The sequence below is a fragment of the Prosopis cineraria genome, unplaced genomic scaffold, assembly GCF_029017545.1.
Source record: "Prosopis cineraria cultivar Desert tree isolate PC_DT_omini unplaced genomic scaffold, ASM2901754v1 PC5, whole genome shotgun sequence".
Lineage (NCBI taxonomy): Eukaryota > Viridiplantae > Streptophyta > Magnoliopsida > Fabales > Fabaceae > Prosopis > Prosopis cineraria.
Window position 1 is genome coordinate 35655458 of NW_026555336.1, and position 17003 is coordinate 35672460.

Consider the following 17003-nt stretch of genomic DNA (forward strand, 5'->3'; position numbering starts at 1 on the left):
AAAAAAAAAATGAAATATTGTTAATAAAAAAAATTGCATGCTGAGAATGAAAACTATCTCGTATCTGAATAATTTTAAAAACATATATTAGCGTTTTTGTCACAACTCAACATTACGCTACGTCTTCCAAACAAATTTCGCTCACCCATTCCTTGCAGACTTAAATCCACGCATATGATTGAAGAATCACTGCAGCAAGGCAAAGAATTACTTCCTCTGTTAAAAAATATAAGATATTTTTAATCAAATTTCACCCTTAATAAAATAGTTACTTACTTTTCAACTAACCCAATCTTTACATATTTACCCCTATTAAATACCTTACAATAAATTAAAGTTATCATTAATAAGGATACTTTTGAAAAAAAAATGATTACATATCAAAAGATTAAAAATACTATATATTTTTAGATAAAAGGAGTAAGATGGTTTACTTGGTGGTTGATTAGCCATATTGTGAGGCCGAATTTAGTTTATTCCCACTACATTTTCACTACAATTTTAAATGGTTTAAATTAAATTTTAACAATTCAGATTTATTTAAACTTTTTAATAACTATTTAATCTGATTTATTAAATTTAATCGAACCCACAATTGAGAAGATCTCTCCGCCATGTGATTCCATTACTTGGTTATTTACGAGCAGATTGCGTCAATCAGCCAAGACTTTCCCGAGAGGAAGAATGCGCTCTTTAAAGGCTATTCCCAACATCCTACCATCCGTACTTAACTAAGGCTACCCAAGAGAGAGATGCCCAAAGATCTTCACAAGGGGAATTGCTGCATCTACGGCTACTTCAGATGGAAGAGTGAGCAACTCTTGCTCTTTTCAACTGGTCTGGGATAAGTGCTGTTTTCGTAACCGGACTTGAGAGTAGGGAAGGGGGGAAAAAAGTCAACGACTAGTTGCATCAACGAATGGATATGTTCCTGCTATTAGATTATTCAATGAGAGCATTACAGAAGAGAGAGCCTTCAGACAATGCATTCAACAGCTTACAGGGCTTCTCTCCAGTGAGCACCCATCGGCACAACTAGAGCTTAAGATCCATATAAATGTTATCTAACCCATCAATTTTTCTTGCACAGGCACATTCTTTAGGCACGCTGAGTTTTTCAATATTATTGATACTCAAATATTTGAAATAAAGATTACAATCTTTTCTTATTACCATTTTTAACTTCTTCACATTGAATAAAAACAGTATTAAGGTGGAAGGACGTAGACGAGTTCAGAAATATACAGTCGGAGTCAGCGATTTTAATTTAAAAACTTCAACTCGATTATCACCAACATAATTGCAAGAATAATCTGAGAATCCTACAAAAGGTAGGCGAAAATTAACCCTACTTCAAAAAAGAGTTCATGAAGTACGAGATTATAATTGACAACGTAATCTAGACACGAGAAATTCTATTCAACCTAAGCGGCCATAAGTTAGAAGAAGACACAGAAATTAAGTTAAGCTGGCGTGTTGATATAAATTTAGCCAGGAGAATAAAAGAAACTATATATTATATACAGTAGCAGACAAACTCACTGCCTTCCAGATGATGAAGTTCCAAGAATATATACAGAATTCAGAAGCCTCCGGACATCTGAAGCTGCAAACAAGGGAGCAAGTGTGAGGAAGATGAGGGCAGAAGTCCCCACACTTGAATTTGTTGAGGTGAGACTTAAAGGAGAAACAAGAAACAAGAAACGCACAGGCACTGCAAATTCACCAGAAAAGTAAACCATTAAAAAAAAAAAAAAAAAGCCTTGTCACCTTTCACGCAGTTGCAAAACAATATTATCCCAGTATTGATCTTTCAAGAAGAGAGCTAAAGTGACAATAAAGCTCACCAGTTCTGTTTGAAATTCGAGCTAATAATAATGGGGTTAGCGCCAATACTGAGCCCAGCGATGAATGGTCTCAACCATCTGGGGAAACAAGGCACTAACACTCTCATTGATAAGATCCTGGAAGAAATGTATGCTAGCTTCATCATCCAAGTCTAACCGAAACTTCTCCTGAAGCTGTATGGCAACGGAATTTCTAAATAGTGTGAGAAACCAAAGAACATGTTTTGACTGAGTGATGTTTAAGCAAGAATAAACTCACCTTCAGAATTCCTTTTTCAGGATCAGAAGCAATGTCAGGAATATTGGAACCCGCCATTAAATAAAATAAGTTCAAAATTAGGTTGCTAGATTTGCGAAGGATGTTGTATGCTTCACAACAATAGGACTTGAACCTTGTGTAATATTGGCTGCAGGGAGAGTCGTCAACGATACACATTTTAAGCCACCAAACACATGATGCAATCACCACCTTGAATCTAAAATGAATAATCCTAATGTGAAATTTACCTCTCAGCTCCCCCCATAGCCTCAACCATTTCCTTGCAAAGCTTCATCGGTGGCGGAAATGGCTTAGGATCTCGCCCAAGAATGAAGCCAAAATCAACATGGAAAAGACGCCCATCATCTCTAAGGAGGAGGTTGTCTAAATGCCTATCAATCAGAATAAACTCCTAAGAATTCACTTCAAGTGGGAAAACAAATATTTTTGTAAATTGCAAAGGATATTTTTGTCTTTTCAATTTTTTATATATATTTAAATTCCTTCCATATCCTTCTAAAGCCATACCAAATACATTGATGGTAATCGATATTGCATTGCATTGCAATAGGGATGTGTAATTGAACCAAACGGAACCCTTAATAGCAGTAAATCCTCATTGTAAATTCAAACCCTTGTCAAACCCAATGAGAAGTGTTCGCATCACAGAGATAAACAAGATTGGAGTGTTTAAAGGATTAAGGTAAACTACTCTAGATGAAAAATACTAAAATTAACAATCACCTGTCTCCAATCCCAAGTATATATGTTATAACAGAGTAGCCAGCACAGCTTTTAATAAATGTTTCAAGACAGGCAGCTGTAATGCCAAAAGGACCTTGGTCATCAGGATGAAACTTCTGCAAATAGCTGATAATACTACGATGCTCTGACAGGATCTAGAATGCAAGGATTATATATTAGTTTGGGAATGAATTCAACAGCATGCAAATACAAGAATTTAGAACAGATCATACCTGTGCCAATGAACGAGATGGAATGAATTCTAACATGCCTTCATCTTGCCCAGTTGCGAGCACTTTGTATGGCGTTAAGTGCAGATCAAGATTTTCTAACTTTAGCAATCGGTCCATGAGTGAGACCATTTGGACAACCTAGAAAAAATGTGTTAAACTAAACTAATTCTTTCTAAACATTCATATCCAGACACATGCGATAAAGCTTCTGCGCATGCTTAGACACACAGAAAAAGCAAGAATCTGAATGATTACCAACTGATCCTGCCGAATATCATCTCCCTTCTTAAATATGATTTTACAAGTACCGCCATTTGCCGTTCTAAAGGTAAGTCGCAATGGATGCAATGCGCTCTTAAATATTGATGACTCTGATGGTATAATCCCAGTTATGAGGATATTTGGTGCCAAGGGTGAACGTATAGGCTAGAATCAAAACAACACATCAATATTTGTTTGAGAAACTGAATAAAATTTTCTTGAAATAATATGGATATAAATCAAGAGACTACAATTACATAATGTTTCTGGTGATGTATCATTCAATGAAGTACAAAAATGTTTAAAAAATTATAACAATAAAGAGCATCATGGTAAGGACATACCTCTTCGAAATAGGTAAGTTCACTAAGAATCCCAGAAAGTACATGTCTAAGCTTTTCAATCTTCTTTTGGGTATTACCACGGGTACCCCTTACTTCTCTTGAGACTGAACACAATTGAGCAGTTAATTCTGTCTGACGCACCAAACTCTGCCACAATTTAAACCCATCTTCCTCTCCATTCACACCATTAGCTGCCTATTTCAAAGACAATGTCATCAATAAACTGATTCTACCTCAGACCATCATTTTTAATCACCTTTAATAACTTCAAAATATCACTAAGAAGATCAACATGTTGCCAGAAAAGTTTTAATTGGATTCCTTTACCCCCCAACCAAAAAAAAAAAAACTATATATATTTGCAAAAATTAAACCATGATGTATAATTAAATTAGCCAACTTAAGCGAAGCCTTATGCTGATTTCATAATAAAATCTTAGGAAAATTGCCATAAAATCCCTCCTTAGGAGGGAAATTGTTTTGAGGAATCAAGACCAATTTAAGGACCAAACGCATAACAGGTTTATCACTTTGCACACCAGGCCTACTACCTTGCACCTCAAGCCTACCACCTTGTACCTTGCACACCAAGCCTACCACCTTGCACACCAAGCCTACCATCTTTCACCTTGCAGGTCAAGTTTGTGACCTTGCACACCAAACCTATTACCTTGCACACCATAAAGGTGCAAATTTCATGGAAATACAACCTATGATCCTGAAAGTGATGGTCTACAAGAAAATAATAACATGGACAACAGAATGTTCAGACCACAAGCATGTAAATTACATGATATTTTTGAAGACTAACATGTAACTCTGTTACAAGGTGATAGGCTCGGTGTGCATTTAATACTTAAATTGGTTTTGGTCCCTCTAAACAATTTCCCTCCCAAGGAGGGATTTTATGGCAGTTTTCCTACTAAAATCTTTTTCTTTAAGTAAAAGCATATCTGCTGGCATCTCCAAGCTCTACATTTTGAAAACATTTTATCAAAGAAAATTCACTTATTCAGGGAATAAGAAAAATGTTTAGATACACTGAAACAACAGAAGATTTCACATAATCCTAGGCATTCAGTGACAGGATATCAGAACAGTTAAGACGCAGAAATGGTTTTGCTATTATGTCAAACTTGCAAATGAAGAGAGGGAAAGGGGAACAAGATATCAAACAGCTCTACATTAATAAGCAATTAAGTGAAAATTATTATGGCAAATACAAATATATTAATAATTCATACAAGCTCACACCTTCAGCATATTCTCCTCCAGAATCTCATATGTGCAATAAAACCGTTTGGCATATGCAGGATCATAGAGTTCAGCAGTTACATACCAGCGAAGAAAGCTGGCAAATTCAATATTGCGTAATGCTGTTGACGTTTAAAAAAGGCTCACTTCAGACAGGAGGGTATAAAATGAAAGAAACACTTGATCTCACTCTAAAACCCTCATGCACATACCACGTCCGACAAGGAAATGACAAAGGCGAGATTTATCAGAGCGCTCAAATCGAAGAGCTTGAACCAATTGAAGCAAGTAACACTGAAGCTCTTCATTATCTGCTCTTTCAAGAACACTAACTGCATATGCACGGACCTGCAAAGCAGAAGTAGAGTAAGGCCTGATATATCTTGTGGCCAATAAAACAAAAAGCTGTAAATATGGTGTAATGCATCTATACTAGCACCAAAAGAAGTGGATGCATTGGCATTTCAAGTTGAACAACCACTTGATTAGGTGACAGCATTATAAACATATCCTTACACTGATAAGTATTCAATTAATATTTAACTGATAAGTATTCAATTAGTATTTAAGGATAAAACAGCAGAAGTTTAGATATGTCAAGGGTTAGTGTTGAAGTAAGGCCCATGAAAGTTTTGGCATGAATTTCTTATGTGAAACCTCCTTGGGCTTGAAATGTGGACAAAGTACACAACTATTTTACTGGTATAAGAATAAAAAATTAGGGGTGGAAAGAATCAAAGTCTTGCCCGACTGTTCAACGAGGCTTTGCCATCATGTCAACGATCAAGAGCATGGATGAATTGATCTCTTAAATGAAAGACTAAGAAATCTCCTACACTCGAGGGTAGCATCCAAAGTCCTATTCTATCAATCTTTCTAACATTTTTCACCCATAGCTGCTCTAGAAAAGAGGCTTAACATCTTTGAAGTTTGAATGGTTATCATCACTAATTCAGATACAAAACAAAAGGTCCACTGTAGCACGAGACCACAAGCCCCTATAAAATGGATTATCATTAGAAGCCCAAGCAAGTGAAAACATTCAACTTTTTTCAGAGCAAAATCCAGTTGCTTCAATAGTTGTGTCGTCCAAAAGGTCAATTATGGCTGTGAACTACCTCAGACAAGCGAATATATCCAAAATCTGTCACTTTGGAGATACTCCTCTAATTCTATTTATAAATTACTTCCAACATGTTTCACCTAGAAGGAAAGCCTTTGTGATGAAAATTTGTGAATCATGTAACTTATAAAAAGGATCAAAAAAATTCTTCTCTCTTTGCCCTATAAATAGAACCGAAGAGAGTATGCCCTTAGTAGCACACTTTTAAAAACAACACTATGTAAATGTAAAACATACCTCAGATTACTGTCAATCCAACTGCCAGAGTCACAAGCTTTGGTGGCACATTTTTTTCTAAAATTATATTAAATGTAAAAAAACCTGAGATAACTGTTAATGTAATTGCCAGAGTCCCAATCCTCGCAGTGCACAAAATTCAGACTACCCAGCTAAAGCTATAATATTTATATATAGTTCATAATTTTGATCATCAGTAATAATAAATTTAAAAACATGGTGAATCAAGGAGAGATGATATGGGCATAACAACAGAAGCATATGTAAGGATTCATAAAAATTTTGTGATGGTATCCTGTAAAATTTACCATTACACCAGGAAAAGACAGAAAAGGCAGCTTATCATTTGCGACAGTATTTAAAATGAGGTATTATGGACATACCAACCAGAGCTTAAGTAAGAAATAACTCTAGGTTTGAGATGGTACTCCTCAATATTTACCATTACACCATGAGAGACAAAAAGCCAGCTATATTAACAACATTTAGGAAAGCAGGCATAGCTCTGAACTAAAATATACGTCCAAATTACCTCTTCACTTTCAAAAACAGGAGATAAGAGTTCAAGCGCATCACAGACATCAATCATTTCCCATTTTCCCATCAATTCCACAGCTTGTTTTGCTTCCTGCAGTCAAATGAATATTATAAATTAATAATGTTGTCATTATCTTCTTAAAAATAGAAAAAAAAAAGATTAAGAAAAAGGAGAAAGAGAGATAACAAGTCAACCATTGAAATAACACAAATCAACAAAAATAGAAATTCAAAGCATGTGATTTGTTGGTTGATAAACTTTCAGTCCAATTTAGATAATGACAATGCAGCTATATGTACAATAACGAGAAACTGGGAAACAGTTAGTATCTGAATGGAAACAAAAAGCATGATAGGCCTCAAACAGATCCAGTCCCAGAATTACCCCAAATTCCTGTTTCCATGTAAAAGACCCTGGTCATCCTCATATACACTTTCAGAAAAAATGTCTCTATATAAACATCAGTAGTTCTCACATTCTCCAAAAGCAAAAGGTTCCCTGCTCAAAATCCTTGGAATTAGTATTTGACTCTTGTTGAAGTGTGCCCAATACTTCCAGTTCTTAATGAAGAAATATGGTAGTAGACATTCTATTTTACTAATTACACAAGTATCCGTCTATATTTTTATGAAAACCAAGGCAGTATAGGATGCCTAGACCCAGATGGAGAAGAATGACATACTCAATAAGGTACTTGAATGGGTTGGTTTCCCTACCCCAATGACAATAGCTAGCTTTTTGCGATAATTTCCCATCTGATAGGAGCTTAGAATAATCAGAAGAAATAATAAGAATAAATTTATTAAGATGATATAGAACAAGAATCTCATTCTGTATTTCTCTCAATAGCCACGCTCGGGAGAATCTCCAAAGGGTTTGAAAAACTGTTTTATCAATCTGATGATATGCTAGCTTCTAAGTTGCTAGTCATATTTATAATGCTGAATACAATCTAAAATAAAATTTAGATAACTATTTAAGATAATGAATAAAATCTCAATAACTAGATAACTAAATAAAATTTCCTAAAATCTAAAATACTGAATAAAATCTAACTAGATAAAATACTGAATCTAAAGAATTAAATAAATAAATAAAATCTGAAGAAATATCTAAATACTAAATAAAATACTAAATTAAATGAAATTAATCCGAATTTATCTTTTGCCTCTTCCTTCTTGAATAAGTTTGAATTCTATCCAGAATCTTATCATTACCCCCTCTTGAAAACTCAACTTGTCCTCAAGTTGAAAAGAAGGGAATTGAGCATGCAATAGGTCATAGTCCTCCCAGCTTGCTTTTTCCACAGGTCACTCGTGCCATTCCACCAATAATTCAAGCAAATGATAACGAGTCCATCTGTGATCTAAGACTCAATGAGGTCGTACATGCAACACAAAATCAAGTGATGAATAAGGAATGACTACTCAATGACCATAGAAAATTTTTTGATTAACTAGATGGAATTTAGGACGAGATGTTGGATTGTTTTGCAAATCCTGCATTATTTCATTAGTGAATGGATCTAAGCCCAATGCAGAGGGGAGGTCATGTAGCTTGGTCACAAAGGGTACTGCCAGTTGAAAAAAATCTGCATGTTACGGTCATCTTGACAACGCATCAACCCTCTTATATCCCACTCCTGCTTTGTAGATAATAGTAAAATTAAATGGTAAAAACTTGATGATCAACCTATGTTAAGTGTTGGTGGTGATACATTGTAGTAAATATTGAAGGCCGGCGTGATCTGTTCTAATAAAGAAATGCCTCCCGAGGAGGTAATGGAGCCATTTTTGTACTGCAAGCACTAACACAAGGAGTTCACAATCGTAAGTGGACTTGAAGCAGTTAGAGAAAGAAAACCCTTTACTGAAGTAAGCAATGGGATGGTTGTTTTGCAACGGTATAGCTCCAATCCCTTCAATGGATGCATCGCATTCAATTGTAAGTTCATCTTCAAAATTGGGCAAGTGTAAAACAGGTGCCATCATCAATGCAAGTTTCAGGCAATTAAAAGCCTTTTGAGCTGGTTCAAACCATAAGAAGGCATCCTTCTTAATCAACTAAGTAAGGGGTCGCACAATAATTCCAAAATTCTTCACAAAACATCAGTAATATCCAACAAGGCCTAATAACCCATGTAACTCCTTTACATTTTCTGGAATAGGCCACTCACGTACTGCCTCCACCTTTTCAGCTTCAACCTCCACTCCTTGTGCAGAAATTTGGTGCCCTAAAAAGGGAACTCTTAACCTCCCTATAAAGCATTTTTTTAAATTGACACTGAACATATTTTCCTGTAATGTTTGCAAGACAGTGTGCAAGTGATCTTGGTGCTATTGGAAGGAGGAACTGTAATCAAAATATCATCAAAAAATACCAATACAAATTTTCACAAATAGGGACGAAATAAATCGTTCATAACTGCTTAAAAAGTGGCTGGAGCATTAGTTAAGCCGAATGGCATACTGTGAATTCATAGTGCCCAGAGTGAGTTCGAAATGCTGTTTTGTAAATATCACGAGGTGACATCCTAATTTGGTGGTATCCAGATCGTAGATCTAATTTGGAGAAATAAATCGCCCTGTGTAGCTCACCTAATAACTCATCAATATTGGGAATTGGATATTTGTCTGAATTGTAATGTTATTCAATTTTCGATAATCTAAACAAAAACACCATGAACCATCCTTCTTTACGACCAACATGACTAGGTTGGCAAATGGGCTAGAAGTGGGTTGAATGAACCCCTTTTTTAGTAATTCTTCATCTTCAACTTGCTTCTCAATATTGGTTTTTTGATAATGAGAATACCTATACGGTCGTAAATTAGGAGGATTAATAGGGTAATGGTATGTGAGTGATTTCTAACTGGTGGCAAGTTTGTGGGTTCTTCAAAAACAAATGGGAATGCTGCAATTAAAGTTCCGGGTTGAAATATTGGAAAGGTTTAGAGTCAGCAGAAACTTCAATTCGTTGCATTGAGTTAAGTTAGCACCTCTAGTAGTATTAGGGACTCCTTGCAGCTTATACCTCTTACCATTTATCCAGAAAATCATAAAGAGTTGATTCCAATTGGCTTGCACTGTGTTAAGGGATGCTAGCCACTTAATACCAAAAACTAGATCAACCCCCTAGAGTGAAGGGGAAAAAATCTTCCTTAATGGTTAGACCTATCAGTTCTACTTCCACATTTTTGCAGATTCAGTTGCAACGCACAATAATACTGTCATCTATTTGAACTCCAAAAGTAGAAATAGACTGGGTAGGTAGATGAAGTTCCTGGATTAATGCATCAAAGATAAAATTGTATGTGGACCCACTAGCCACTAATAATAACACCTGTCGAGAGCCCAATCTTCCACTAAGTTTCATTGCTGACCCAAAGTTACTGCTTAGGATGGCATTTAATGAAATTTCAGCTCCCTGTGGTTCTATTTCTTCGAGTGCAGCATCTTCAAGTGGAGGAATAATCTCCTCGCCTTCTTCTATGACCTCTATTAAGGAGAATGAACCCTTACATCGGTGCCCGGGCCAAAATTGTTTCCCACAACAAAAGCAAAGGCCCTTCTCCCTCCTCCGTAGATGCTCAGCATCCATGGAAGCTGGTCTAGCCAAGCTTGATGATGCAAGGTTGAATGAAGAAGATGTTGCTGGGTTTCTGTACGAGTTCGAAGATGTTATCGAAGCTTTTTGGGCCTAAGTCGTCTATTCTCATGCAAAGGTAAAGGAAGAATTATATCAATTGTGGGTCGGTAGAACGTTTAGCTTGGACCCACGAGAGAAAAGTTTTCCTTCAAACTCTAGTGCAAGACTCATAGCGCGGTAAACACTCCTAGGTTTGTGAATACATGCATCTGCGCGTGGGTCATCCTTCAGTCCGCAAAAAACACCGAGTAGGCAATGCTCCGGCCAATTATTGACTCAAAATGATCATTTAGCAAATTCTACTCTGTATTCCTGCACGCTTCCTTCTTGTTTGATGCTGCACAGGAATTCGCCAAGGTTTTGGTACTCAAGGGGCCCGAAATTCTCCTGAAAAGCTATCACTAGTTCCTCCCAATAATGAAGCATCTGTTCATGGCTGATCCAAGCAAACAAGTCAAAGGTGTCACCTTTCAGAGACAATGAAGTTACGTCTACTTTATCTCCTTTAGGTGTGCCATAATATTTGAAGTATTTTTCAACCTTTAAGAACCAACCTCGTGGATCACCTCCACTAAATTTTGAAAATTCAATTTTTATGCAATGAAATCTGCTACATCTATGATTTTCTTGCTCTTCTTTACTTTCTTCTTCATAATAATGCTTGTGGAAGCCCTCTTGAGCATTTTTGCCTTTGTTGAATGTAGAGGCTTCAAGTGCCTCTATTTTCTCTTTTAATAAATCAAGAGTTTCAAGTCTTGAGGCTATGGCAGCTAGATTTGAAATGATCGAGTCTTGATTTTCTAGGGAATGATTGGATGAATTGTCAAATGGTTTGTTTCTTGACCCGTAGGAGTGGTAAACATGGCTTTGATACCAAATTGATAGGAGCTCAGAATAATCGGAAGAAATAATAAGAATAAATCCATTAAGATAATATAAAACAAGAATCTTGTTCTATATTTATCTCAATAGCCACGCTCGGGAGAATCTCCAAAGGGTTTGAAAGACTATTTTATTAATCTGATGATATGCTAGCTTCTAAGGTGCTAGTCATATTTATAATGCTGAATACAATCTAAAATAAAATTCAGAGAACTATTTAAGATAATGAATAAAATCTAGAAAACTAGATAACTAAATAAAATTCCCTAAAATCTAAAATACTGAATAAAATCTAACTAGACAACATACTGAATCTAAAGAATTAAATAACTAAATAAAATCTGAAGCAATATCTAAAAACTAAATAAAATACTAAATTAAATGAAATTAATCCTAATTTATCTTTTGCCTCTTCCTTCTTGAATAAGTCTGAATTCTATTCAGAATCTTATCACCATCCCACTTGGTTGCCTATCAATAGGTATCGAAACTAGATATTGAAGATGGAAGGCTAACTGGTAGAGGATTTTGACTAGTGAGAAAGCTAAGTGTCACAAAATGTAGCCACTGGGATGTTGACTCTCCTAGGTTGTCCAATTGATGGAAATCAAAGTAGTGTGGGATGCCTAGTCCCACATTGAGCAATATGAATTACTTTATGGAGTATTTAAATGGGTGGGTTCTCTCAAATTTTTAAGGAAGGGTTCCTCACACCCTTGAGTGCCCATCATATTTACAATTGAATATTTTACCATTGAAAAACTTTAAGTGGACACAGGATGCATCGTATTCAAGTTATTGTAACTTGTCTTGGTAAAACAATTCACCCAAATAACGTCGATTGCTTAACTTCTAAGATTCTATTAAGCTGACCTGGATATCACTCCATTCAACACAACGAAGGAACTTCGTGAGAGCCTTCTTTTCAGACATCAGAGAGAAACGGAATTTCCATAAGAGCTGCCTCTCATCTCCACTCAATGTTCTTGTTGGAGGGTATTTTAGTATTCTTTGTATGGACCTTGGCATTGAGGAGAAAGAAGAGCAAGCAAACATTCAGACAATGCAGTTATATGCCAGAAATATTGAACAAATATAATAGCGAGAAAGGGAAGATTTTTTCCCCAAATTACATCCAAAAGAGAAAAACAAATATGTATGTAAATAAATAAAAAGGTTCAACACATATAAGCTACACAAATTACGTCAATGCTATCACTTCCTTCCCAATTTTTCCATTGCAACAAAGACATATGATATGAGCATCCCATGTGTTTTTCTTTCACTGGCATTTTGAAAGGCAAATAAATGTTCAATTATCTAACAGAATATGACTCTTAGTACTTTGAACAATACTGACCATGGGCTTTTGGCTGCAGTTATGTGACACCATTTCTTTTTACCTTAAAGAATGATCATCTTCAAGATTTTGGGGAAAGAATAAAACTCCAAAAACATATTTTGATCATATTTTACTAAAAGTATAATGTTCAGCAACAAAATAATCCTAGTTAATTCCAAAACCATTTATTTATGATAGACATGTGGCACAAAAGACATATGGTAGTGAAACCCCATTAACACTTTAATTGATTTTTCTTCCTCATTTGATTAACATTGCATCCAGATGAGAAAATATGCAGATCTATGGACTAATAATGTCTGACTATGAATCTCCAAAGTCATTAACAAATCCATATTGTTTCATGATTAGAAAATTTCATGTAGCAGAAGATCTGGAGGCCCTTAACAACAATGCTCATCAATTACAGGAATTGGCATCGCAACAGGAATGAAGTTATAATTTGCGCATGATAAAATCATTAAAAAATCAACCTAGAGTTAGTAATCATATTTAAAGAAGAAAAGCAATATATTTGGTTATAGTTGTCATAATTATATCAGACATACAAATTAAAGCATACTTTCTCTCAATTGAGCTTGGCTTCAGATCTCTATCTATAACACCACGAGTCAAGCTCCTTGCCAACTTTAATTGCTTGTGCTCAGAGGGATTTATCTTTCCCACTTCTGGGTCCCAGACAATAACAATATCATTGGTTGAAGCTATAGGGGATGGCAATAAAAAATTTGCACCTGATTCCTACATTCAAACACAGGGTTACTGCAAGGGAATAATCTGAATCAAAATTTCCAGCATGATTTTTTTTTTTTTTGGGAGGATGTATTTCTTAGATGTATTTCTTAGTCACACCAATATCTCTGTACCAGTGCGTAGGATATCTGAGTAACTTGGAGGCCTATGTTAGAGCAAATAACTTAAACACCTGTACACCAATGCATGTAATTCAAGAAAATGAAACACATGGATACCTGAAAAGCAACTTGATGCTCAAAACTACAGAAATCCACAACCAAGTACAAATGAGAGCTTCCATTTTGTAAGCTTTCACATTCCTTAATTTTCTCCATAGTTTTGAATGTGAGGCGATCCAGCCAATCAATGGGGTTTATCTGACCTCGCTCATACTTGTTTTCCAGCTTTTCCAAACGTTCCAACTCCCCACGCTCGTGCCTAGGGACCTAACAACGACAAGAGAAAAGATAGGGAAAAAAAAATGAAACATCACATATAAATTAACTGAGAACTGCTTATTTTAAACCTTTCCAGGAGTGCTAGTAGGATAAGTTCCATCTGCCTCTCTTCCTGCCCAAAGCCTAAGCTTTTGCTTCCCAGTTTTAAGTTGTTTTTTGCTGTTAAAGAGAAGAATTGTGGCTCCTCCAATCAACCCTTCTTCTGTCCCTTGAGAAACATCCCAAACCTGTTGATGCAAAATTATTACCAAAAGTTCATGCCTGACAAATTTGAAGTAAATTTTGAACATATTTTGATTTATTATATTACAGATTAACTATTTGAAAAATAAGCAATAATTCGGACAACAGACAGTAGGTGAAGCAAAAAACAAAAGTACAAGAAATTACCATTATTATAAAAAAACGATGGTAACAGTAATAATAGAAATGAAACCCAAAATAATCACTAAAAAGAAAAAGAAATTTCAAATTCTTCTGGGACCGAATTTCTATTTGATTTTGGCAATTTACTTTTCACTCTTAGAAACTACTATCCAGGATTTGCAATTTTTAAGGTTTTTAAGCAAGCTCTCAGGGTTTTACTCAATTACAGTTTGGTTTGATTTAGGACAAATATAGATCTATGAAGTATGAGAATTAGGTGTCAAAATTTTATTCACAATAATACCATGATTCTTGTAGCATTTCCTATATCCATCCTTTGCATTTTTAAAAAAGTTGAAGGGCATAGCATAATCCCAAAAGTATTCTTCTCTCACCCCCCTCTCACATACACGTTATCTCTCCCCCTTCTCCCCCTAATCTATCCTTCATTTTAACTCCTGCATCAATTAGCAGTAAGAGCTAATGAAGTCAGCTATTATTGTGAGGTGCAAGAAAACACTCAACCAAATTCCAGTTCTAGCCCCAGTTTGAGGAGGGGCACAAAAAATGCAATAGAAGTAATGCTACCAGATAGTTAGAAAACCAAAAATTCTGCATAATAGCTTGAAGATGGACAAAGTATACATATAAATTGAAATTGGAAACTTACAGTAAAAGCAAGTTGTGACTGAACAGTTAAATCTCGGTATTTAGTTGTCAATGTGATGAGCTCATTCCAATAATACGATGGTCCTGTAGATTCCAACCTTCACCAAATGATTGAAATTTATCAAGTTCAATGAAAATAGTATAAAGTCAACATAAAACTGTCATATGGCTGTTAAATAAGAATCATTCTTTATCAAGGAAAGAAAAGCATGCCAGTGAGTTGATAGCTCACATGGCAGCCATTATGATTGAGGTGAATTTGATGTCAATGGTGTGATCCCTACACATGCCCCTACAACCTAACATCTGTCCTTCAGGTCCCCAAAATTAATAGCTATTGGCACAAAATATTTCAAACTTCAATTGCATAGAAACCTTGTTCTTGTGGGAAGGCCAAACTGTGCGCCATCAATGTACAATGCACACTCAACATATAACTCAGGCCTCCTATCCTCTTCTGGGGCAACATTCTCTGCACAGAATTTTTTATATAAGAAATTTTAATAGAAATTTCTACATGGTAAAATGAACATAGCCATAAGCGGATAATGCATACTCAAGCATAATCACAGAAAAACACTTTCCCATACTGATCATATATTTGATATTCGATTATATCATTACAGTTACAGTCATCAAGTTTAGACTGATTGCTCAAATAATGTCGAACTCTATGTTTATATTGCCAAAATCCGTACGACCACATCAGCGAACGGATTATGTCAGTTCGAGCTCAAACTGAACTTTCGTGCATACATACGTCCAAACGAATACACAAATACTAGTGCCTCCAAACTAGAAAGTTAGTCGTTCTAAAATATCAATTCCAATCCACAAACATTCAAATATTAAAACGCAAAAGAGTGCAGGCATTACGATTCAATCGTCCAACGCTCGTGATCAAAGACACTCTTCCAATCCTCCAATTTGGAGTCCGAAGTTAAACAACCAAAAATCGAAATAATCTAAACTCAATTATCGTGGGACAAACATGGTAAAGGTACGGACAAGACAGGTTGGAAGAGAAAACTCACCTGAATTCGAGGACTTCCGAAGGGGCAGACTGCCTTCAAGCCGCTCAACCCGAAAGGTTACCGGAAGATTGATATCGCAAGACAAGAAGAAGCGAAATTCGTTGCCTGTCATGTGCACTACCTTCTTCTTCTCCAACTTCTAGGGTTTAGAAAGTGTAAATGATCATAGGTAAAGTTGAGAAACACTTCGTGATCGTCAAAACAACATCTTTGACACAAGGTAACAGAAATCAACTGATACAGATAACCTTCCTCAAGGACTGTTTGTTTATCTTTCCGGCTGTAGTCGGCCGGGACGGCTACGCATCGGTGGGCGCGGCGAGCTAACGAAGACGGTCAGGTGACAAATCTTGGCAACAAAATTTTATGTCACAAAAAAAAAAACAAAAACAAAAACAAAACAAAATTTTAATTAATTTCCATTTAATATGATCCAAAAAATTCAATTATCATTCAATAATTATGTTTTGAAGATTACGCCGCCGGTATATCATAGTAAAAGAAATTCAAATTTTAAGTATTTTTGTTTAATTGTCATTCAAAAAATTTAAGTAAAAAATTAATTATCAATCAATAATTTTGTTTTAATTATCATTCAATAATTTGAAGTATAAAAAAATTAATTATCATTCAGAAAAAATAAATCATAGTAGAAAAAAATTGGCAGAAGTCATTTTTTCTTTTAAGACAAAACATAGAAGTATTTCAAGTATTTTATATTTTACCCTCAATTTTAATTTGGATTTTATTCAGTTTTTCTACAGAGTTTCAATTATAAAAATATAAGGGAAAACCTTCTCTTCTACGGCGCCATAAAAAATTACATAATCTCATAACAATTTTAAAATATTCATTTATCCCTACTTGGCATGGGAAATGATTTTTAATAGAATGAGATAAGAAGTGGGAATAAAAAACAAAAATTTATTTGGTATGTCAACAAAATAAAATGATGATATATTTTTATTTGATATTTATAATTATAATATCTAAATACTATTTTACTTC

General features: G+C 35.3%; 1 protein-coding gene across 2 annotated transcripts; it reads right to left on the reverse strand.

Annotated features, from left to right (window-relative positions):
- Positions 1–1260: 1260 nt before the first annotated feature.
- LOC129311244 (phosphatidylinositol 3-kinase, root isoform) lies at positions 1261–16352 on the reverse strand. Of its 2 annotated transcripts, none has more exons than XM_054953394.1 (18): positions 15996–16352; positions 15337–15433; positions 14963–15059; positions 13995–14153; positions 13705–13914; positions 13296–13474; positions 12244–12391; positions 6835–6930; positions 5155–5290; positions 4943–5064; positions 3689–3883; positions 3339–3509; positions 3084–3221; positions 2851–3005; positions 2355–2498; positions 2107–2254; positions 1848–2021; positions 1261–1606 (listed from the first exon to the last, which is right to left on the reverse strand). In XM_054953394.1, exons 1-17 carry the CDS (start codon positions 16105–16107, stop codon positions 1884–1886), a joined length of 2445 nt encoding a protein of 814 aa, XP_054809369.1. In that variant the 5' UTR covers positions 16108–16352; the 3' UTR covers positions 1261–1606; positions 1848–1883. The 2 variants fall into 2 exon arrangements, with proteins under 2 accessions (XP_054809369.1, XP_054809368.1); XM_054953393.1 differs by having other exon boundaries at positions 1261–1714.
- Positions 16353–17003: the final 651 nt, after the last annotated feature.